We start from the raw sequence: 20,620 nt of genomic DNA, 5'->3' as shown, positions 1-20,620 counted from the left end.
CTGCAGTCCCTGGGTGGTGCAAATGGTTAAGGCACTCAGCTGCTAACTTGAAGGTTGGAGGTTTGACTCCACTCATAGGTGCCTCAGAAGACAGGTCTTGTGGTCTACTTCCGAAAATATCAGCCACTGAAAACCCTAAAGAGTATGGTTCTACTCTGACACGTATGGGATCACCAAGAGTCAGAGTCGACCAGAAGGCAACTAGTTTTATTAATCTCCTGCTGCTTCTTCTCCAACCCCAACTTCTAGGTGTGAAATTTCAAAGTCTAAGCATATGTTTGCTCTCTTTGATGTAAACAATAGAGAACTAAACTGAACTTTGGAAAAAGTCTATTAATGATTGACAAATAATGGAATTGTCAGGATGTAGAAGGCAATGCAGAAAGAAAAAAAATACTGGGGTTGCCGTCACCCGCAAAAATGTTTCCCCGGCTAGTTTGTATCTATGATTATGAACAACATGCTAAAACAGTACTGCAGAAGTCAATATATGACTATTATAGGTCTGGGGCAAATGATCAGGAAACCTTGGCTGATAATATCACAGCATTTTCCAGGTAAGAAAATTTATATTTGAAAATAATTGACACACAGACATTGTACCAAAATAAGATCTTCTAGCTTTATTTTGATAGTGTGGAATTATTTGTCTAGATATGTGCTTACTTGGGAGGTGAAAATTCTTGAGGCCGTAAAAAATCTTGGGCTTTTATATTGTTTTAAAATATTGCAAGCCTGGGAATCTTGAATAAAGGACTAAAAAAGTCGACCCTAAGTTTCCTTACTTCAAAGTATGTAGATAATTAATTTCACTAGCTCTAAAAACGGTGATAAATTCTGAAGAGATCGTTTTCTTTTTCTCTGAGTATGACAGTGAGCGCCTATGTTCACGGTGTATAAACAGCATTAAATGCAAGATAGCGATCTTATCTGGTTGAACCAGATCAGACTGTTGCCTCAAATGTTCCCATACCACCGGCTTTCCGTTATCATTCATTTTGATTACTGTTGTCTAAACTTCCACTTTAGATTTCAATTTGTCTAAGTAGCATTAATCTTTGAACTTTGTTGTTTTATCTCTCCCCCCAAAAGCTTCATCTCTCTTCCCAAATTAGCTTTTTCCTTGCCTTTCATATTTCAAAGCACAAGATGGTGGGTGTCACAGTTTATGTGTTCTGTTTGTAATGAAAACAAGAAGTAAAATAATTTTAAAGGAGTGTTTTTCTCTCAGCAGTTACAAAACCGGTTTATTTGCTGGAATGGGGGAGGAGAGCCTTAAATAAGCTGAACTCTTTCCCTGTCATTTGTTCTCCATTATAGCCCTTAGCAAAGCTGATGAATTTTGTGTGTACTCATTGGTGGTGATAAATTAAAGATAAAAGTTCAAAGAGGAAAGAGTCTGTCTTCCTTCTTTAGCCTAGAACAAAATCACTTTTCTATATGTAAATTGTCATTGTTGTTGTTAGTTGCCATCAAGTCAATTGCGACTCATGGCGACCCCATGTGTGCAGAGTTAGAACTGCTCCATAGGATTTTCAAAGCTGTGACCTTTCAGAATCAGATTTCCAGGACTGTCTTCTGAGGTGCCTCTGGGTGGGTTCCAACCGTCAATCTTTCTGTTGGTATTTGAGCACTTAACCATTTGCGCAACCCAGTGTCTCCTTGTATGTAAATTAGGGGGAATTAAATCATTCTAACCAAAGTGTTCCTCAGTAAGAAGCACTGATTCATCTGCAAATTGGTATCAGAGCCTGAGAAGGAGAATGGGGGAAGGGTGGGTCTCCCTCAAATCCCCTTCAAGCCTTGGCTTTGTCTCAGATTTTCCCTAAGACCCAAATAAGCTCAATAAATGCTGGGGAGACATAAAGGAAAATGTTGGCTAAGAGTGGTGAGCTTGAAATTTTGCATGAGCTTTCCCAATCATAAATATTCTGGGACCCTTAAAAATATTCTGCCCCTGGAGGATGCCCCTTCTCTGGCCCATGTCAACTCGGTTCACCAGGTATGTGTTTTACCCATTAATGGGCTCCTGAGAACAATATTTTAACTCATATAGATCAATTAAACAAAGGAAATTTCAGGCCTTTGACAGACTCACTGTGTGGTGTCTCTTAGTATTCTTCAGGTCACAAAGCTCAAGTGACCACTTATTCCATTTACATACAGTCTTTCTCACCCTTTAACGTCTTCATCCCATGCTAGTTAATTAATTAACTCACATTTATCAGGCATCTCCATGGACCAGATACTGTACTACATGCTGAGAATAGAGTGGTGAACCAGACAGAGAAAGTTTCCTATCCCTGTGATCTCATATTCTAATGGATAAATACTGACTTTCGGCCTCCATAATGCTAGTTGGTTGAACTGAAGTAAAATGGACTCAAGAAAACTGGCCCAGAGAAGAGCCTCAGGGAGGGAGCAAATGGGTACAGCTCGGATGGGAGAGAAAGCACTTTTGCAACCCTGGAAGTTCTAGAAATTTTAACGTGCGAAACAGAAGGCTCTGGTAGTTTCCACATTATGAATTGGGAAACGTCTCATGGGTTACATGAATTACATTGTACCTGAGTGAGTATTCCCCTCCTACGTATGTACAGGCAATCCCAGTGTGTCAGAGCAGAACTGTGCTCCATAAGGTTTTCAATGCCTGATGTCCTGGAAGTAGTTTACCAGGCTTTTACTTTGAGGCGCCTCTGGGTGTACTCAAACCTCCAACCTTTAGGTTAGTATCTGAGCACATTAACTGTTTGCACTGCCCAGGGGGTTGACTCCACGGCAATTGGTTTTTTAATGTATGCTCTGGGTAACTTAGGAACAGGAGAGATAAGAAGGAGTTTGCCATGTCACTTTTCCTATGAACGTTTGCCATTCTCTTTTGCTCAGCTTTAAAGAAAGCTAAACCTGTATTAACCAACTTTCCCTGGAGGACATCTGATACTATTTTAGTATCAACTACTTGAGAAGTTTTTATTGCAGCAAACGTTAGGGGCCGTTACCTATCTAACATCTCTATCCCTCTTTTGCTGTGTAACTGCTGGGTGACCCTTGATTCCTCATCCTGTGTCTTCTAGCTGGTCACGTGGACCTGAGCATAGGTTTTCTGTCCGGGTGGTGGTGGCTTTGGGTTGATGAGATAAAACAAATCAATCTGAAGTCTCTCATTCTGATTCAAATGAAGACTGCAAAAAAAAAAAAAAAAAAACAAATTTCAGATCACCTGTTTTTACAGAAATGTCATTTCTAACCTGTGTATGACACTTGTACACCCCTGCACTGACCCCTGTCCTCAAGAACAACAAAAGGCCATTCACAGTTACAGTAGTGGCATCATTAGGGAGTGCAGAGAGTGCGGATCACACTGGGTGACACTGTCAGAGGGGGTGACACCAAAATGATGGTCTAAAAAATTTTTGTGCAGTGTTTCAGCATAAATTCATAATTTTTAATAAAAATATTCCTGTAGTTGGTTATAACAACAAAGAATTTTTTTCCTAAGCCAAGCTTACATGTATCAATATCCCTACAAGACTAAAAGTCTATGCTAATTTACTTTTTGAAACTTCTGATGCGCTGTGGTCAGAGCTGTCATTATTACCCAATTACGATGATGCTTCAAATCACGTGGTGTCATCTGTACATGCTACAATGCAACACTGTTTTCATTGCTGTGGTGGTTTTATAGTCACTGATTTTGTCAAATTTTCTGGTGTTTTAGCTACAATATTGTGGTAATTAGTATTTTGAACCTATATCAATAACTTTTTTGAGAATGAAGTAATAATTAGAGGAAAAGAAGGAGTGATATATGGGGATTACCATTTAGGAGTAACATTAGTACAAAAAAAATTACTAAGGATTCTGTATGGTCTAGTACGGGAGGAGATCCATGGGGAGCGGGTGACACCATGAATTACTACACTGGGTGACAGCAACCCTAGTGATGCCACTGAGTGACAGCATTTCTCTCTCCGCACTCAGCTCTATAAACCAATTTTTGGAGTTCTGGGTCAGGGGCCACTCGTGACCCAGCAGTTGCTTGGGAGACATTTCTTCGACCAATATATTTGTATCCAAAAAAAAAAAAAAACAACCCTCCAAATAAAGTCAAACAGATGGATCCACCCAGAAGAACATAGTTCCCTAACGTTGCTGTAGAGTTGATTCTCACTCATGGCCACCTTAAGAGTTACAGTGTAGAATCTTTATGAAAGCAGATTGCCAGGCCTTTCTTCTTTGGTGTCACTGGCCGGGTTTGAATTGCCAACCTTTATGTTAATAGTTGAGGACAAACAGTTTTTGCCACCCAGGGACCATGCATGCTCTCTTCTGATTGGAATTACTTTGAGAAAGAAGAGTGCTTTGTTGCTCTTACACGTTAACTCAGCGCGTCCTTCTCAGCTGTGTTGTATACATATTTTGTGGCTTTCTCAGAAATTGTCATTGATGGAAAACAATTCTACATATTGGGCATTTGGAAATCCTCATGATTTCAGAAAAGGAAGCTCTTCTCTTTCCTGCTGTATCACCTATTGACTCTGGAAATTGTGTGGTTTTGTTTTAAATAGCAGATGGGTGAAAGTGAGATCACTCTGGCCCTTTAATATTTGGGAAGCAATATGAACTCACTGGTAGCATTTTCAATACTCTTCTCACAGGCTTCAACATGGCAGAATCACTCTGCTGCTTTCCACAACAGGTGAGTACGATGCTTCCTGCTCTTGCATTGGAAAAGCAGCTGATTGTCTCCTTGTTTGGAAGACGTGCATGAAAAATGTTTCATACCCCAGCTCTATTGCAGGGCATTACAATTTTTCTTCTTCTCTTCTTCTTCCTCCTTCTTCTCTCTCTCTCATTTTTATTTTATCTATTTTTTGAGTTCCTTAAACTTGTGGCCTCGTTTTCCAGACAAGAGGTCACATACACACAGACACACACACACAGACACACAATCACACTCAGTTTCAGGGGGTTTATGGGCCTACACATCCCAGGACTTCTCTTTGATAACAAGAAGGCATTTTAAAATGGTTTTATGACTTAAATACACGTACCATGCTTTATTTTCTTCACTTAAGTGCCTCTTCTCCTTTGCCAGGTTATGTAAGAGATTGATAAAGATCTAGTTAAAAAATTTAAAGCTCTCAAAATATAAAAAAAGAATGGTGAAAAGTAAGGTTACGAACACTGTAGTACGTATGATGTGTTTTAAATGTTTAGAGTTAAAGATTCATGTGGAGGAAATGGAATGCAATATGATTGTGTTACAGGACTGATAAAACATTAATTCACTGTGTTCCGTTGGCGTGCTCCAGTAACGGTACACAGTTCAAAGCTGTGTTTTGAATAAGCGTCTTCCTTCAGCAGAGTAGCCAGCTCTCTGTCAGTGTTTTGTTGTTAATTCTGATTTGTTGATAAGTTAAATTTGAGGGCTTTGTTGGAGGTGAAGTGTAGGCCAAAAGCCCTCTTAAAGGATCCCCACCTTCACCCCACTTCCTTTACTCAGGCATCTTATTTTCCACTCTTTGAAAAATGTTTATTATTCAATTTTTCAATTGTTTCATCAATCTCCATATCCTTTTTCCAAAGTGGAGGCCCCGTGGCGGACAGTGCAAGGTTCTAGTAAGCTACTATTTTATGTATGATACTGAGAAAGTCACTTAAATTGGGGGATCGGGTGGGACTTGGAAAGCTATTGGAGCTATCTGGCAAGGTTAGCTGTATTTGACCTTTGGAAAATATCAAAACGTGGAGGACTATTTAGAGAACATGCATTTTCCCACTCTATTGATTTTCTCTATTGTTGCCTGAGAACTGCATTTTGCGGACTGGTCGAGGAGTCTCTGTAATGTCATCCTCAGAACGGAAAATAATATTTTATGGGGAAGAAAGAACATATTATTAAAGAGATGGCGACACCAAGTGGACATGCATAGAACTGCTGCCTTGAAGGATTGAGCCCTCTCCTGTGAATGGGGATTCAACGTATAGAAATGCCCATTCAGCCTCATACACACACGCGCGCGCGCGCACACACACACGCACACGCACACCCCAGATGCCCTGCAGCTTTGTGTGTTCTTGTCGTAAAAGCTTTCATTGTTTCTCCAGCTCTAAGTAAATGTTAATGCCTTCCTTCCAAGGCTGGCATTCCAATGGCTGCTAATAAAATCTTTTTCTCTCATTCTAATAATACACTCAGAGATGAATGGTAATGAAACCTTTCCTTAAGGCTTCATCCTCTCCCCCTTCAACATGGAGATCAAAGAACCACGTTGTGAGGGTTAGTCAAGAGGAAGAGGCTTCCAGCAACAAAGCACGTGGTGTGACATATAATAATGACAATTATGATGTTCAAAGGAATTGCAAAGAAATCACACAGTAAAACTTCTTTATGATGCTTTTCAGGGGCTGGATATTTTTACTTTATTATGTGAGGAAGGGTTAGATTACAGAACCTTAGTGATTCCACAAAGCTACATTAAAGCAACATTTTTTTCTTCTGCTGCAGGAAGTATGTTTCAATTAAGAACTTTGGAAGTTCAATTTCATTTGGTCACACCATAACTAAATCACACCACTAAATTTACTAAAAATCTTCATCTTTCTGGAAGCAGAATTAGATCCAAGTAGTGGGAGGTGGATGCTGGTTATGTTTTTATGTGCTCGTACAGGCACACGTTTACTGTACTAGCGCTCACTATAAACAGTCCTGCATTTTCTTCAGTTTTAATCAGTCACTAATGAAGAGAAAAGTAAACCCAAACAAATAGGAGATATAAATTTTCCTGGGGAAAAAAGAGAACTAGTTCTCCCATAAATTTTACTAGTGAATTTTTGGTTGTGGGTTTATTGGTAATTTTTACTCCAACACAGAAGAGTCACAGAAGAAGTCATTTAAATTGGTGTTCAGGAGTCAAAAGTTCTTTAAACCAAAACTTTCAGTCTCTGCTAAACAACGTTTTTGAGGAAAATGCTCAGTTAAACTAAAAAAAAAAAATTATCTTTTCACTCATCATCATGCTTCAGTGGGTAAGCATTCAGTTCAAGGACTTTAAAGGAACCAAATTATAATTTTAGAAATGATTGCCTAAAGCTACTGTCTATTATTTAAAAAACAAAAAACAAAACAAAGTAGACATACCACATCTTCTTAAACTCTAATCTACCCTCTATGCCTTAGTCCGTTGTTGTCATTAGGTGCCATCAAGTCGGTTCCGACTCACAGCAACCCTACGTACAATAGAACGAAACACTGCCTGTACCGTCCTCACAATCGTTGTTATACTTGAGCCCATTATTGCAGCCACTGTGTCAATCCATATCTTTGAGAATCTCCTTTTTCACTGACTCTCTACTTTACCAAGCATGACTTTGTAGACCATCTTCAAAATGGCTTGGAGGAAGTGAAATGAAAACTATATTCACACAAAAACCTGTAAGTGAGTGTTTATAGTGGCTTTATTTATAATGGCCTAGACTAGAAATGTTGTAAACAAACTGTGGTGCCTCCATACAATGAAATACTAGTCATTAACCAAAAGGAATGAACTACTGTTAGATACAACAATAGATGGATGAATCTCAAAGCATTATGCTAAATGATAGAAGCCAGGCTCAAAAGGCTATGTACTGTATGAGTCCCTTTACATGATATTCTCTCAAAGCAAATTCCAGGAATAAAAAAACAGATTAATGGTTGTCAAAGGGTCGGGGTAGGGGTAGAATTTCACTACAAAGGAAAATGGGAATATGTTTTGGGATGATTGAACTAGATCTTGATTATGCTGTATGTCAAAACTCAAAAACTATCTACTAAAATGGGTGAATTCTACTATATGTAAATTATACCTTAATAGGAAAATGTCTCAGGAAATTTATTATTATCTTATTGCTGACTTTCTATCCTAATACAAAAATAGCTTCTTTTCCTTTAGCTTAGTAGTTTCTTGATGGAAAAATACAAAAACTTTTTTTCTTTTTAACTAACACATAATGTCAAAACTTCTGTTATACTTTTAAATTCTGAAAACTTTTTATTTTTTTTTTAAATACTAGGTGGAAGCTATATCCACGGATGCTCCGGAATGTTGCTGAAATAGACCTGTCAACATCTGTCTTAGGACAGAGGGTCAGCATGCCAATATGTGTTGGGGCTACCGCCATGCAGTGCATGGCTCATGAGGATGGGGAGCTTGCAACTGTGCGAGGTAGGGAGAGGCGATCTCACCCAAAGGGATGGAAGGGGACTCACATTTAGTCACTTCCTTCTCTGTATGCATCAAGCAAGCACTTCCCTGGTTGTTTTTGCACTCAGAAAAATTAAACTCATTAGCTCCGCCATCAAAATGCCTGTTCTAGCGGATCCTGCTCCTCCACTTTCTGGCTGTGTGACTCTGGGCAGGATATTCTCTCTGTGCCTCAGTTTCCTTAGCCATAAAATGAGGGTAAAAGTAGTAGCTATCTTACCGGGTTGCTGTGAGGATTAAATTAAAATTTAATACATATAAAGTATTTAAAACAGTGCTTGGTGCCGAGTGGTGGCTCAATAGTTATTAGTTATTACTATGAATATTAATATCAACATCTCAGAAAACTGAGTAATTAAGTGACCTGTCCAAGGTCACAGCTACATTGTAGGAGATGTGGGAGTCAACCTCCATATTTCAAATCCCTTACTGCTTTCCTCAAACCAAAGTGATTCTCACAGAGAAAGAGCGAATTCAGTGACGTGGTTGGCCGTGGTGTCACTAGGGGGTGCGGGGGGTGCAGACTACACCAGATGACACCTTCAGAGGGGGGTGAGACCAAAGTGACTGTCTATAAGATTTCTCTGCAGTGTTTCAGCAGAACTTATTATTTTTAATAAAAAAAATCCCTGTAGTTAGTTGTAACAACAAAAACATTTTTCGTGAGCCCAGCTTAGATGTATCAATATACCTACAAGGCTAAAACTCTCTGCCAATTTACCTTTTGAACTTTTTAATACACTCTGGCCAGAGCTGTCATTGTTTCCCAATTACAAGGATGCTTCAAATCAAGGGGTTTTATCTCACATGCTACAACATGTGCTATTGTTTTCCTTGCTGCTGGTGTTTTTATAGTCACTGATTTTGTCAAATTTTCTGGTGTTTTAGCTACAAAATTGTGGTATGGTTTACAAGTAACATTAGTACAAAAAACATTACTAAGGATTCTGTATGGTCAGGTATGGGAGCAGGTCTATGGTGGGGGGGTGACACCATGAGTTACTGCACTGGGTGACACCAAAGCAGGTGACACCACTGCTGGTTGGTTATGTTTCCTGCCAGCATTTCGAAGCATGGTTCTTTGCATTTCCTTTCTGTCTTATGACGGAATGATGAGCAATACAAATATCATATAAAGCAACTCCAAATTTGCTGTTATGTTGTTAGCTGCTGTCGAGTTGGCCCCCAAGTCATGGCGAACCCATACACAGTGGGATTGGATCATTGTGATCCATAGGGTTTTAACTGGTTGGTTTTTGAAGTAGATTACCAGGTCTTTTTTCCCAGTTGGGAAGCTCCACTGAAACTGCTCAGCATCATAGCAACAAGCAAGCCTTCACTGACCAATGGGTGGTAGCTGTGCATGAGGTGCATTGGTTGGGAGTCAAACCTGGGTCTCCAGCATGGGAGATGAGAATTTTACCACTGAATTCCTTTTTAGGGCTAATTTATTAACTTCCCAGTTCCCAAATGACTGTGAACATTTGAAAAGCTTATGAATAGTGATAAATCTCCCCAAATTCCTCAGAAATTCATACAAAAGTTGGTCATGCATTCTATTTGATGTCTTTAGATGCCAAGTAGGACAGGAAATAACACTTTATAACACTTTAATTGTATAAATTCTGGATCTTGATTCACCTCCTTCCTTGAAATGTCTGCCACAGAATGCTGCCAGGGATATCAAAATGACCCAATGAAGGGTTCTGGGCAGACTTAGGTCAGAGGCTAGCTGTTTCTTTATTCTAAGACCACACACAGATAAGGGGCCTTGGAATCCCAGATGTTTGTAATTCTGAAACTTAGGCAGGAAAAAAAAAGGGAAATACTAACTGATTATGTATCTATTTAAAGTTGAGATAGAAAGGGCTTTCTAAGCACGATGCCATAGGAACCAACCATTAAAACAAAAACAAATACAAATAAATCAACAATAAAAAACTAATTTTTGTGCTCTCAAATTTCTATAAAAATCAAAAGCAAATGGCAAACAGAAAAAAATCTGAAAAAAATATGAGACTGCCAAGGGTGAACATCCTTTCTACATAAGCAGCCATTATATTTGAATAATAAAATAACATACACCAGCACAACTAGATGGTGCCTGGCTACCAACACCAAGTGCTCTGACAGGGATCACAGTAGAGGGTCCTGAACAGAGCTGGAGAAAAATATAGAACAAAGTTGAAACTCACAAAAAAAAAAGACCAGACTTACTGGTCTGACAGAGACTGGAGAAACCCCAAGAATATAGTTCCTGGACACTCTTTTAACTCAGTACTGAAATCATTCCTGAGGTTCACCCTTCAGCCAAAGATTAGACAGGCCCATAAAACAAAATAGACTAAATGGGCACACCAACCCAGGGGCAAGGACGAGAAAGCAGAAAGGGACAGGAAAGCTGGTAACGGGGAACCCAAGGTCTAGAAGGGGAGTGCTGACGGGTTGTGGGGTTGGCAACCAATGTCACAAAACAATGCGTGTGTTAATTGTTTAATGAGAAACTAGTTTGCTCTGTAAACCTTCATCTAAAGCACTATTAAAAAAAGAAAGAAAGAAAGAACATAACGTACAACTCAAAATGGACAAAAAAAGACATTCCTGGACAAAAGATATAAAGAAGAAATTTAACAATGGAGAAATAAAAATGGCCAATAAATATATGAAAAACATTCAATTTCACTAATAATCAAAGAACTATAAATTATAAGCATATTTTTCCTTGAATATCAAATTGTTATTATTTTAAGATGGTACAGTATGATGAAGTTAGGGGAGAAATGTATGTTTTCCAGTACTGATGGGAAATGTAAAATGTAACAATCTTTCTAGAAAATAATCTGGCTCTGTGTATCAATGCTTTGAAAATAGAAATTGCATGTGATAAGTAAATTATCTTCTAAGAATTCCAAGGAAATAATTCCAGTTTTGAAGAAAAACATATCTGCAAGGATGTGTATGCCTCTATTATTTTTAGTAGGAGAAAAGTTGGAAAAAATCCCAAATGTCCCTTAACAGGAGATTTGGTTGCGAAAACTAGAATGCATGAAAAATGGGATAAACTTAAAAGAATTATATCACAGAAAAGTTGCAATGACATGGGAAGATGTTATGATATACTAGTTTTTAAAAAGACAATTATGAGCAATTCTAATGTCCTAAAATATATTTTTAAAGACCAAGAAGGCACACTATATTTTAAGAATATTTCTTATGAGGGATGGGATTACTCCTGACTTTATATTCTTTTATTTTTTGTCCATATTGATAGCATTTTGAATGAATTATTTTGGAAGAAGAAGGTAATAAAAATTAGATTGAAAAGAAGAGAGAAAAGTGGAGAAGGGACAGTGAAGGGAACAGAAGTGAAGGAAAGGAAGTTGTGAAGACAATCAACAAATCTCACTTAGTGAGACACCTTGGATCTGCAAATTATTTTTTTATATATTGCTGTACTTGATATTTGACAGGTGTTACTGTCCCCATTTTATGGGTAAAGAGCTAGAGTTCCAGAGAAAGCAGGTTTTCATAGCTAGTAAATGACAGGGTCTACCCTCCAACTTGCTTCCAATGGCACCAAAGCTCAGTGCTCTGAGTGATGGGGGTTGGCTGGGAAGAAAAATGAGAAGAAATGTACTTAGAAACTGCAGTTTGGTAGCCCAAGCAGGACTATTTGATCCAGAATTATTTCTCCAGGCTCTGACCATAAGGGGTCATTAAATGCCTATTGGAGTCTTAGCCCTTTGAATTTATTTAATAAACGCTTGTAAAGCTATTGCCAAGTTCTAGACACTAGTCTAAGTACATTAAAAGCATTAAACCACTGACTCTTCAGAGCAGCCCAAAGAGATAGGTACTATTATTACACATGAGAAACTGAGACACACAGCAGACGAGTAACTTGCCCAGGGTCTCACAATTCATAAATAATAAAGCTGGGACTCAGATGTAGGCAATCTGTCTCCAGAGTCTGGGCTCCTAACAGTTTTATGCTGCCTTTATTCCTTATAAAATGTCATAAAGGGAAACACATCTATCTGTCAATTATGATACTGTAGGAATGATTAATTTATTTCTTTAGTTCACCTTTCCCTTCCATAAGACATCACACTGGTCCATTACATTGATGACATTATTCTGACTGGACCTAGTAAGGAAGAAGTATCAATGACTCTAGATTTATTGGTAAGACTTTTGCATGCTAGAAGGTGGGAAATTAACTCGACAAAAATTCAGGCACCTTCCACTTCAGTGAAATTCTAGGGGTCCAGTAGTGTGGGGCATACGGAGATATTCCTGCTAAAGTGAAGGATAGGTTGTTGCATCTGGCCCTTCCTACAACTAAAAAGAAGACACAATGCCTGGTGGGCCTCTTTGGATTTGGGAGGCAACATGTCCCTTATTTGGGTGTGCTACTCAGGTCTGTTTATCAAGTGACTTAAAAAGCTGTTAGTTTTGAGTGGGGCCCAGAACAAGAAAAGGCTCTGCAGCAGGTTAAGGCTGCCATGCAAGCCACTCTGCCACTTGGCCATAAGATCTACTGATCCATCCAGTGGAGCTTGAAGTGTCAGTGACAAATACAGATGCTGTTTGGAGTCTTTGGCAGGCCTCTATTGGTGAATCACAGCACAGACCCTTAGGATTTAGGAGCAAAGCCCTGCCAAACTCTGTCTCAACTCCTGTCACTTTACCTTCCATCTCCCAGTCTGCACCTATTGCCTCATGGAAAGTTCCTTATGATCAGTTGACTGAGGAAGAGAAAATACGTGCCTGATTTACAGATGGCCCTATGTGATATACAGGTACCACTTGAAAGTGGACAATGGCAGAACTGTAGCTCCTTTCTGGGACCTCCCTGAAGGAAAGTGGTGAAGGGAAATCCTTCTAATGGGCAGAAATTTGATCAGTGTACCTGGCTGTTCACATTGCTTAGAAGAAGAAATGTCCAGATGTGCAATTGTATACTGATTCATGGGCTGTGGCCAATGGTTTGGCTGGGTGGTCAGGGACTTGGAAAGAACATGATTGGAAAATTGGTGACAAAGAGGTTTGGGGAAGAGGTATGTGGATAGACCTCTTTGAATGGGCCAAAGAAGTGAAGATATTTGTGTCTCATGTGAAAGCTCACCAAAGGGTGACCTTGGCAGAGGAGGATATTAAAAATCAAGTTGATAGGATGATGTGTTCTGTGGAAATCAGTCATCCTCTTTCCCCAGCCACTCCTGTTATTGCCCAATGGGCTTATGGACAAAATGGCCATGGTGGCAGGGTTGAAGGTTATGTATGGACTTAGCAACGTAGACCTTTACTCACCAAGGCTGAGTTGGCTAAAGCCACTGCTGAGTACCCAATCTGCCAGCAGCAGAAACTAACACTGAGCCCTTGATATGGCACCATCCCTCAAGGTGATCAGCCAGGAACCTGGTGTCATACTGATTACATTGGACCACTTCCGTTATGGAAAGGGCAGTGTTCTGTTCTTACTGGGGTAGACACTTACTCCGGATAGGGATTTGCCTTCCCTGATTCAATACTTCTGCTAATACTACCATCCTTGCACTTACAGAATTCCCCACAGCATTACCTTGGATCCAGAAACTCACTTCACAGCAAATGAAGGGCAGCAATGGGCCCATGCTCATGCAATTCACTGGTCTTACCATATTCCTCATCCTCCTGAAGCAGCTGGCTTGAGAGAACGATGGGATGACCTTTTAAAGGCACAATTACGGTGCTAACTAGGTGGCAGTACTTTGCAGGGTTGGGGCAATGTTCTCCAGGAAGTGGTATTTGCTCTAAACTAGTGTCCAATATATGGTGCTATTTCTCCCATAGCCAGGATTCATGGGTCCAGGAATCAAAGGGTGGAAATGTGAGTGCACCATTATTACCCCTAGTGACCCACTCGAAAAATGTTCATTTCCTGTCCTCACAACCCTGTGCTCTGTGGGTTGAGACATCTTAGTTCCAAAGAGAGGAATGCTACCATCTGGGAACACAACATGGGTTCCATTGAGCGGAAAGTTAAGAATGCCACCCGGCTGCTTTGGGCTCCTCATGCCTCTGCATTGAAGAAGGGAGTTACCATATTAGCTAGTGTGATTAATCCTGATTACCAAGGGGAAATCAGATTGATACTACATAATGGAGGTAAAGAAGAGTATGTTTGGGATACAGGAGATCCCTTAAGGTGTCTCTTAGTACTACCATGCCCTGTGATTAAAGCCAATGGAAAACTACAGCAACCCAAATCTGATATGACAACTAAGGACCCAAATACTTCAGGAATGAAGGTTTTAGTCATCCCACCAGGCAAAGAAAGAAGACCAGCTGATGTGCTTTTGAGGGCAAAGGGAATAGGGAATGGGTGGTGGAAGAAGGTAGTTCTAAATACCAGTTATGACCATGTGACCAGTTCCAGAAACTAGGACTGTAATTGTTAGGCGTATTTCTTCTTTGTTTTATTATATGTGTACGTGTGTATACATATATACAATCATGCGTTGCTTAATGTCCATGATACATTCTGTGAAATAGGACTTTATGTGATGCTGCTGCCTGTGAGTCAAAACATACACTGTTAGATGGTAAATTTGATGCTGCTGACTACGAGTCAAAGCATACACTGTTATATGGTAAATTTGATGCTGCTGCCTGGGAGTCAAAGAATACACTGTTATATGGTAAACTTTTTATTTGTAAGTAGGAAAAGTTCACATTAAAATAATGATAGAAAGTACCGTGCATTCATAAGGCAGTAACATAGGCATTTATTATGACTATCAAGACATATGTATTATAGGTTATATATGTACTGTACCATTATATGCCTGGCTGTGCAATTTCTTTGCGTGCAACAGACACGAGATACACATGTTGCATGGGGGAAGCTTATGTGTTTGCAATGTCTGGTTGCATGCACTGTGTCCCATTCTCTGATCAAGATTTATGGATTCTATTATAACCTTATGGGACCACGGATGCATATGCTGTTGTACGTAGCCCAAAAAGACGTTATACAGCCCATGTCTGTGTGTATATACATATATATATATATAGCAAATACTTTTGTTTTCTTCCTTCCCTTATCCCATTACTTATAAAATATAAGATGTAAGTGGGGCTAGTGCGCTTTTGGTTGTACACATTAGTTATACCATGTTAAGCACAAGTATGACTTCATGATTGTCCTTATTTAGAGATTATGTATGGTTTAAGGAGATGTCTACAGGTGCCAAGTTGACAAGGGGTGGCTTGTGATGGTTAATGTTATATGTCCTCTTGGCTAAGCCATGATTCTCAGTATTATGTAATTATCCTCCAGTTTGTGATCTGATGTAAAAGGAGTTTCCTTGGGGGTGTGGCCTGCATCCAACATATGTGGATGTTCTGGCAAAGCTCTATCTTTCTCTCTCGATTCTGAATCCAACTCACCATTATCTGACCTCTGGTCTTGGGACATGAGCAAGCAGCCTGTCACTTGAGCTGCAAATTTTGGGATTTGCCAGCTACTGCAGCCCCATGAGCCAGCAGCCCCATTTGACCTGCCAATTTTGGTTTCGTCAGCTCCTGCAACCACATGAGTCAGGAGAAAGCCTTAAGCCTGATGCCTGACCCATGAATTTGGAACTTACCAGCCTCCACAACTGTGTGAGCCATTTCCTTGAAAAAATTTCTCTTTCTATATATTTATATATATATGCTTCACTGGTTTTGATCCTTTAGGGAACTCAGCCTAAGACAATGCCCTAAATGTATTCCCTTGTTACTTACGATTTCTGTCAGAACCTGTAACTTTTTGCTGGAAGTTTTCTCTGGCAGCAGGTGCCAGTGGATGGGTGGGTTGAGAGTGGGTGAGTGGAAGGGAATCCCTCAGCCAAATAATTTGCATGAGTTGGTAGATAAATAGCCCAACTCTCTTACCCTCTCAGGGTAACTTCCAATACTATTGCCCAGTGGTCTCCAGTGGGACTGAACCCCAGTTGCCCACCGCAGCTACTTGCTCATTAACATGTTCTTCACTGATTGCCTTTCCATCCCTGTCTCACCTGCCCACTCCTTGACCTCACCGTGGGATCACTGCCCAAATAAATGAATTGCACTCATATCTTTGTCTCAGAGATGGTTTCTGGAGGAATGCAAATCAAGACAAAAGTTAACTGAAGGCCGTATACGGCCACAGGCAAACTTAAGAGTTGAAGAACATTCATATTTAGTAGAACTGGCTTTCTTTTCTGAAAACTCAGAAAATTGACGTTAAATTATGCAGTTATTATATGATTTACTCTTTCTCAGAAAGAAAGTCTGATCCTTGGGAAGATTGTGAAATCTATGAGAAGTTGTAGTGGAAGACTTCTTTGTCATCCTCCTAATTATCTGACTCCTAATCAAGGCTCCACTCTCCAGGGCCTTGCCCCCTAGCTAAGATGAAGATTGGGCCAAGTTCAGAGGCTAGTGGTTAGTTAGCAATCCGCTCTAGACAAAGCGTCTCTATGAACATGGTCAATGAGAGTAAGTGCTGATAGGTGCTGTCCAGTTGATTTCCAACTCATAACGACCCCATATGACAGAGCAGAGCTGCCTTGTAGGGTTTTTTATGCTGTAATTTTTATGGGAACAGATTACCAGGTCCTTCTTCGGCAGAGCCACTGGATGGGTTCAAAGCACCAACTAGTATGTATCCTGTATGTTTATTTGCTAAATTTGGCAATCTTAGATGAATAGGAGGAGCCCTGGTGGCACAATCTTGGCTGCTAACTGAAAGATTGGCTGTTCGAACCCACCAGCTGCTCCAGGGGAGAAAGATATATCTGTTCCCATAAAAGTTAAACCAAAAATCAAACCCGTTGCCGTTGAGTTGAGTTGAATTGATCCGACTCATAGTGACCCTATAGGACAGAGTAGAACTGCCCCATAGGGTTTCCAAGGAGCAGCTGGTATATTTGAACTGCCAACCTTTTAGTTAGCAGCTAAGGTCTTAACCATGGTGCCACCAGGGCTCCCTGTACAGCTTACAGCCTTGGAAACCCTATGGGGGACAGTTCTACTCTGTCCCATATGGTCACTATGAGTCGGAATTGACTCGATGGCAGTGGGTTTTGGGTGTTAGGTAGATGAATAGTAGCTCTTTCATCTAGGAGTACTTGTGAAGATTGTTGTTGTCAGCTGCCCTCAGGTTTGCCCCTGACACCTGACGACCCTATGCACAACAGGACGAAACACTGTTTCTGTGCTATTCCCATGATCAGATGCAATCAGACTGTTGTGATCTCCAGGGTTTCATCGACTGACTTTTGGAAGTAGATCTACGTGCCTTCCTTCTTACTCTATCTTAGTTGGGAAGCTCCCCTGCAATCTATTTAACATCATAGCAAGACGCAAGCCTCCAGTGACAGACAGGTGGTGGCTGCGTATGAGGTGCACTGGCAAGGAATAGAACCGGAGTTTCCTGCATGGAAGGTGAGAATTCCATCACCGAACCACCAATGCCTCGTTCCATTTATACCTTAGTGGGAATTAAAGTTGTTCTCTTTCTTTGCCAAAGATATTTTTGTTTAAGGCTTTATACTGGGACCGCAAATTCAAATGCCTTTAAGGGCCAGGCTGGTAACAAAGATGCCCAAAGAGGGATGAAGTTAATAAAACAAAAGTGGGAGCTCAGTGGTGGAGACTCTAGGAAACTTGAGATTTCATGTTCTATTGAAAGGGAGTAGCCACACCTTAGCGCTAGTTGACTATTGCCCCAAGGTTATGGGGTTGCCAGATCTTCAAAATTTTTAAGAGAAGACAGAAATCTTTATTTTATGTGCAATCTCCTGGTTTTTAAATGTTGGCAAATACATCAAAATTCTCTAAAACACTGTTTGGGGCAACAATGTGTGGGCCAAAGCAAATACTGCTGTGGATGACAACTGTCTCCTGGGTTGTCCGGCTGGGATATCTGATTTATGTGGCAATTCACTGCTAGCTAGTTTCACTTTTTGTGGCAGGCCATTTTCACTCTCTAACATTAGGTTTCCTCATTGATAAAATGAGCTACTTAAACATACTGTTTGCATGCTATGCCCCAAAGAGGCCTGGGGTTGTTACCAGGGATTTCTGGAAACTCAGGTGGCTCTCTGAGCAGGCAGCTACTTGTGTACCCGTTTTCATATCAGGTTTGAAAGAACAGTTCTTTAAAGAATAAGTTCTGCTGCTAAAACAAAAACAAACAAAAAAACCCTCCAAAATAAGAAAACTCAAACAACAAAAATAAAAAAAAATTCCCAATTGGACTGGGTCATCTTTAAACATTTCCTTTAAGGATATAAATAAAAGCTTTTGTCCCCATTTTAAATCTCATTAAATAGAAAAAGATAGACAATTCAGAGTTCATAGCTGCCTTCCTCATATTTCTTAAATCCCACCTCTTTTTCTTACCCTTTATGCCTGCCCTAGACAGCATAGATGGTAGAGCCAGTAGATGTGTCCTCTTGATTTCCATTTCTCAAAGATGTGTTCCTGGGATATAGGAGATAAAGCAGGTAAACATTTATCACTGCGTCTTCCTGAAAACACAAATGTTGAATAAATGCTACTTACATTCAGATACATTCAGAAAGTGATACTTTACAGTCTTGTGAAAAATGATTATAGTCATTTATTGAGCAATTAATGTGTGCCAGGCAATTTGTATCTATTATCTTATCTACCCCTTAAAACAGTCATAAGATCTGTGAACCAAAAACCCCAAAGATCTTTCTCCACCCCCTGTGGATGTGGAAATCAAAGCCTGGAGAGGTTAAATACCTCGCTCAAGGTTATTAACCACTTTGCAACAACGCCCGTAATATCCTGGTCAGTTACTGACTTAATTTCCAAACTTAATTAACAGCAGCAAACTCTGGGGCAAACTCTGTGCTATATAGTCTTATAAACGTTCGGTTTTTATAGTTCCCTCCATTCCGTTTTGAGAAGATGGAACAAGCCATAGAAATATGAGCCTTGTGCAAAATTTAAGAGCACAATCAAAGGGGCTTAATTTTTAAACAAAGAAAAATTAAAATTCCTACAACTCTTTTAAGGTGGAAGGAAAATAACTGGAAAACACTGACTGGGAGGCAGGTTATCATACAATGCTGTTGTTGTTAGGTGTCGTTGAGTCAGTTCCGACTTACAGTGACCCTATCTACAACAGAAGGAAACACCGCCCACTCCTGTACAATCCTCACAATCATTGTTATGCTTGAGACCATTGTTGCGGCCACTGTGAAGCTCCATCTCGTTGAGGGTCTTCCTGTTTTTCACTGACCCTCTACCTTATCAAGCATGATGTCTTTCTCCAGGGACTGATCCCTTCTGATAAGATGTCCAAAGTATGTGAGATGTAGTCTTGCCATCTTTGCTTCTAAGGAGCATTCTGGTTGTACTTCTTCTAAGGCAGATTTGTTTGTTATTCTGGCAGTCCATGGTATATTCAATATTCTTCACCACTGCCATAATTCAAAGGCCTCAATTCTTCTTTGGTCTTCCTTATTCATTGTCCAGCTTCCCTATGCGTATAGGCAATTGAAAACACCATGACTTGGGTCAGGTGCACCTTAGTCTTCAAGGTGTTGTACATTATGCTATAAATAAAAAAGTTACTGCAGTAAATGATGTAATCGTATGTTTTAATAATTGACAATTATTATAGTATTTATGCACAGTCTCATAAATGGCTCTGCTTATAGTGACACCGCCCCAAAAAAGCCAAACTCATTGCTGTTGAGTCGATTTTGACTATAGTGACACATCTATTTGCAACTCTAGTAGCTTAATTTATGTTTTTTTGATTGCTAAATTTTGCCTTTCATATAAGTTTCAGGGTAGAATATAAAATAATTTCAAAAATTTAATGTATTTAAGAAAATAACAATAATAAGCACAAATGCTAGAAGAATATAAAATAGTTGATCTCATTAGGTTAAATTTCCATTTGTGTGATAGAGATTCTCTGACTTCTTAAAGAACTAATCAATAAAATGTTAAAATGTTTACTATATCCCCTAGTACTTTAAAGAACATTACCATGGAATATTGGAAGTCGCTATGGTTTCATGCACAACAACTTTAATAAAATTTTATTTCATCTTCCCTGGAGTTACATTAACTCTTTTTTCTCCTTTTAAACATAAGGAGTCAAAAAGAAAGTGGAAGAAATGAGATTACATATTCATTTATCCTCTTGCTCCTGGCTTGTAATGTGGACAAGTACCACATGAGGGAGTGCTGGGACCTCAAATAGAGAAAATTAAAACTCACCTAAAGCGTTCCAGGAATGCTCAGCATATTAGCAAATTCTTATTAAACTGTCAAAAAAAAAAAAAAAAAAGAAAAAACGAGGTTTTAAA

The 20,620-nt window shown here is 39.6% G+C and overlaps 1 protein-coding gene across 1 annotated transcript in view; it reads left to right on the top strand.

Annotated features, from left to right (window-relative positions):
- Positions 1-371: 371 nt before the first annotated feature.
- The window catches only part of HAO1 (hydroxyacid oxidase 1), a 76,699-nt gene continuing 56,450 nt past the window's right edge, over positions 372-20,620 (top strand). The window contains exons 1-2 of the mRNA XM_004383052.1: positions 372-557; positions 8,059-8,210. Coding sequence (XP_004383109.1) covers positions 421-557; positions 8,059-8,210 — 289 coding nt within the window. The 5' untranslated portion in view covers positions 372-420. The remainder of the gene's footprint in view (positions 558-8,058; positions 8,211-20,620) is intronic.

The sequence above is a fragment of the Trichechus manatus genome, unplaced genomic scaffold (assembly GCF_000243295.1).
Source record: "Trichechus manatus latirostris isolate Lorelei unplaced genomic scaffold, TriManLat1.0 scaffold00104, whole genome shotgun sequence".
NCBI classification, from domain to species: Eukaryota; Metazoa; Chordata; class Mammalia; order Sirenia; family Trichechidae; genus Trichechus; species Trichechus manatus.
The sequence above is the reverse complement of the archived record's forward strand: the minus strand, read 5'-3'. Positions and strand labels throughout refer to the sequence as shown.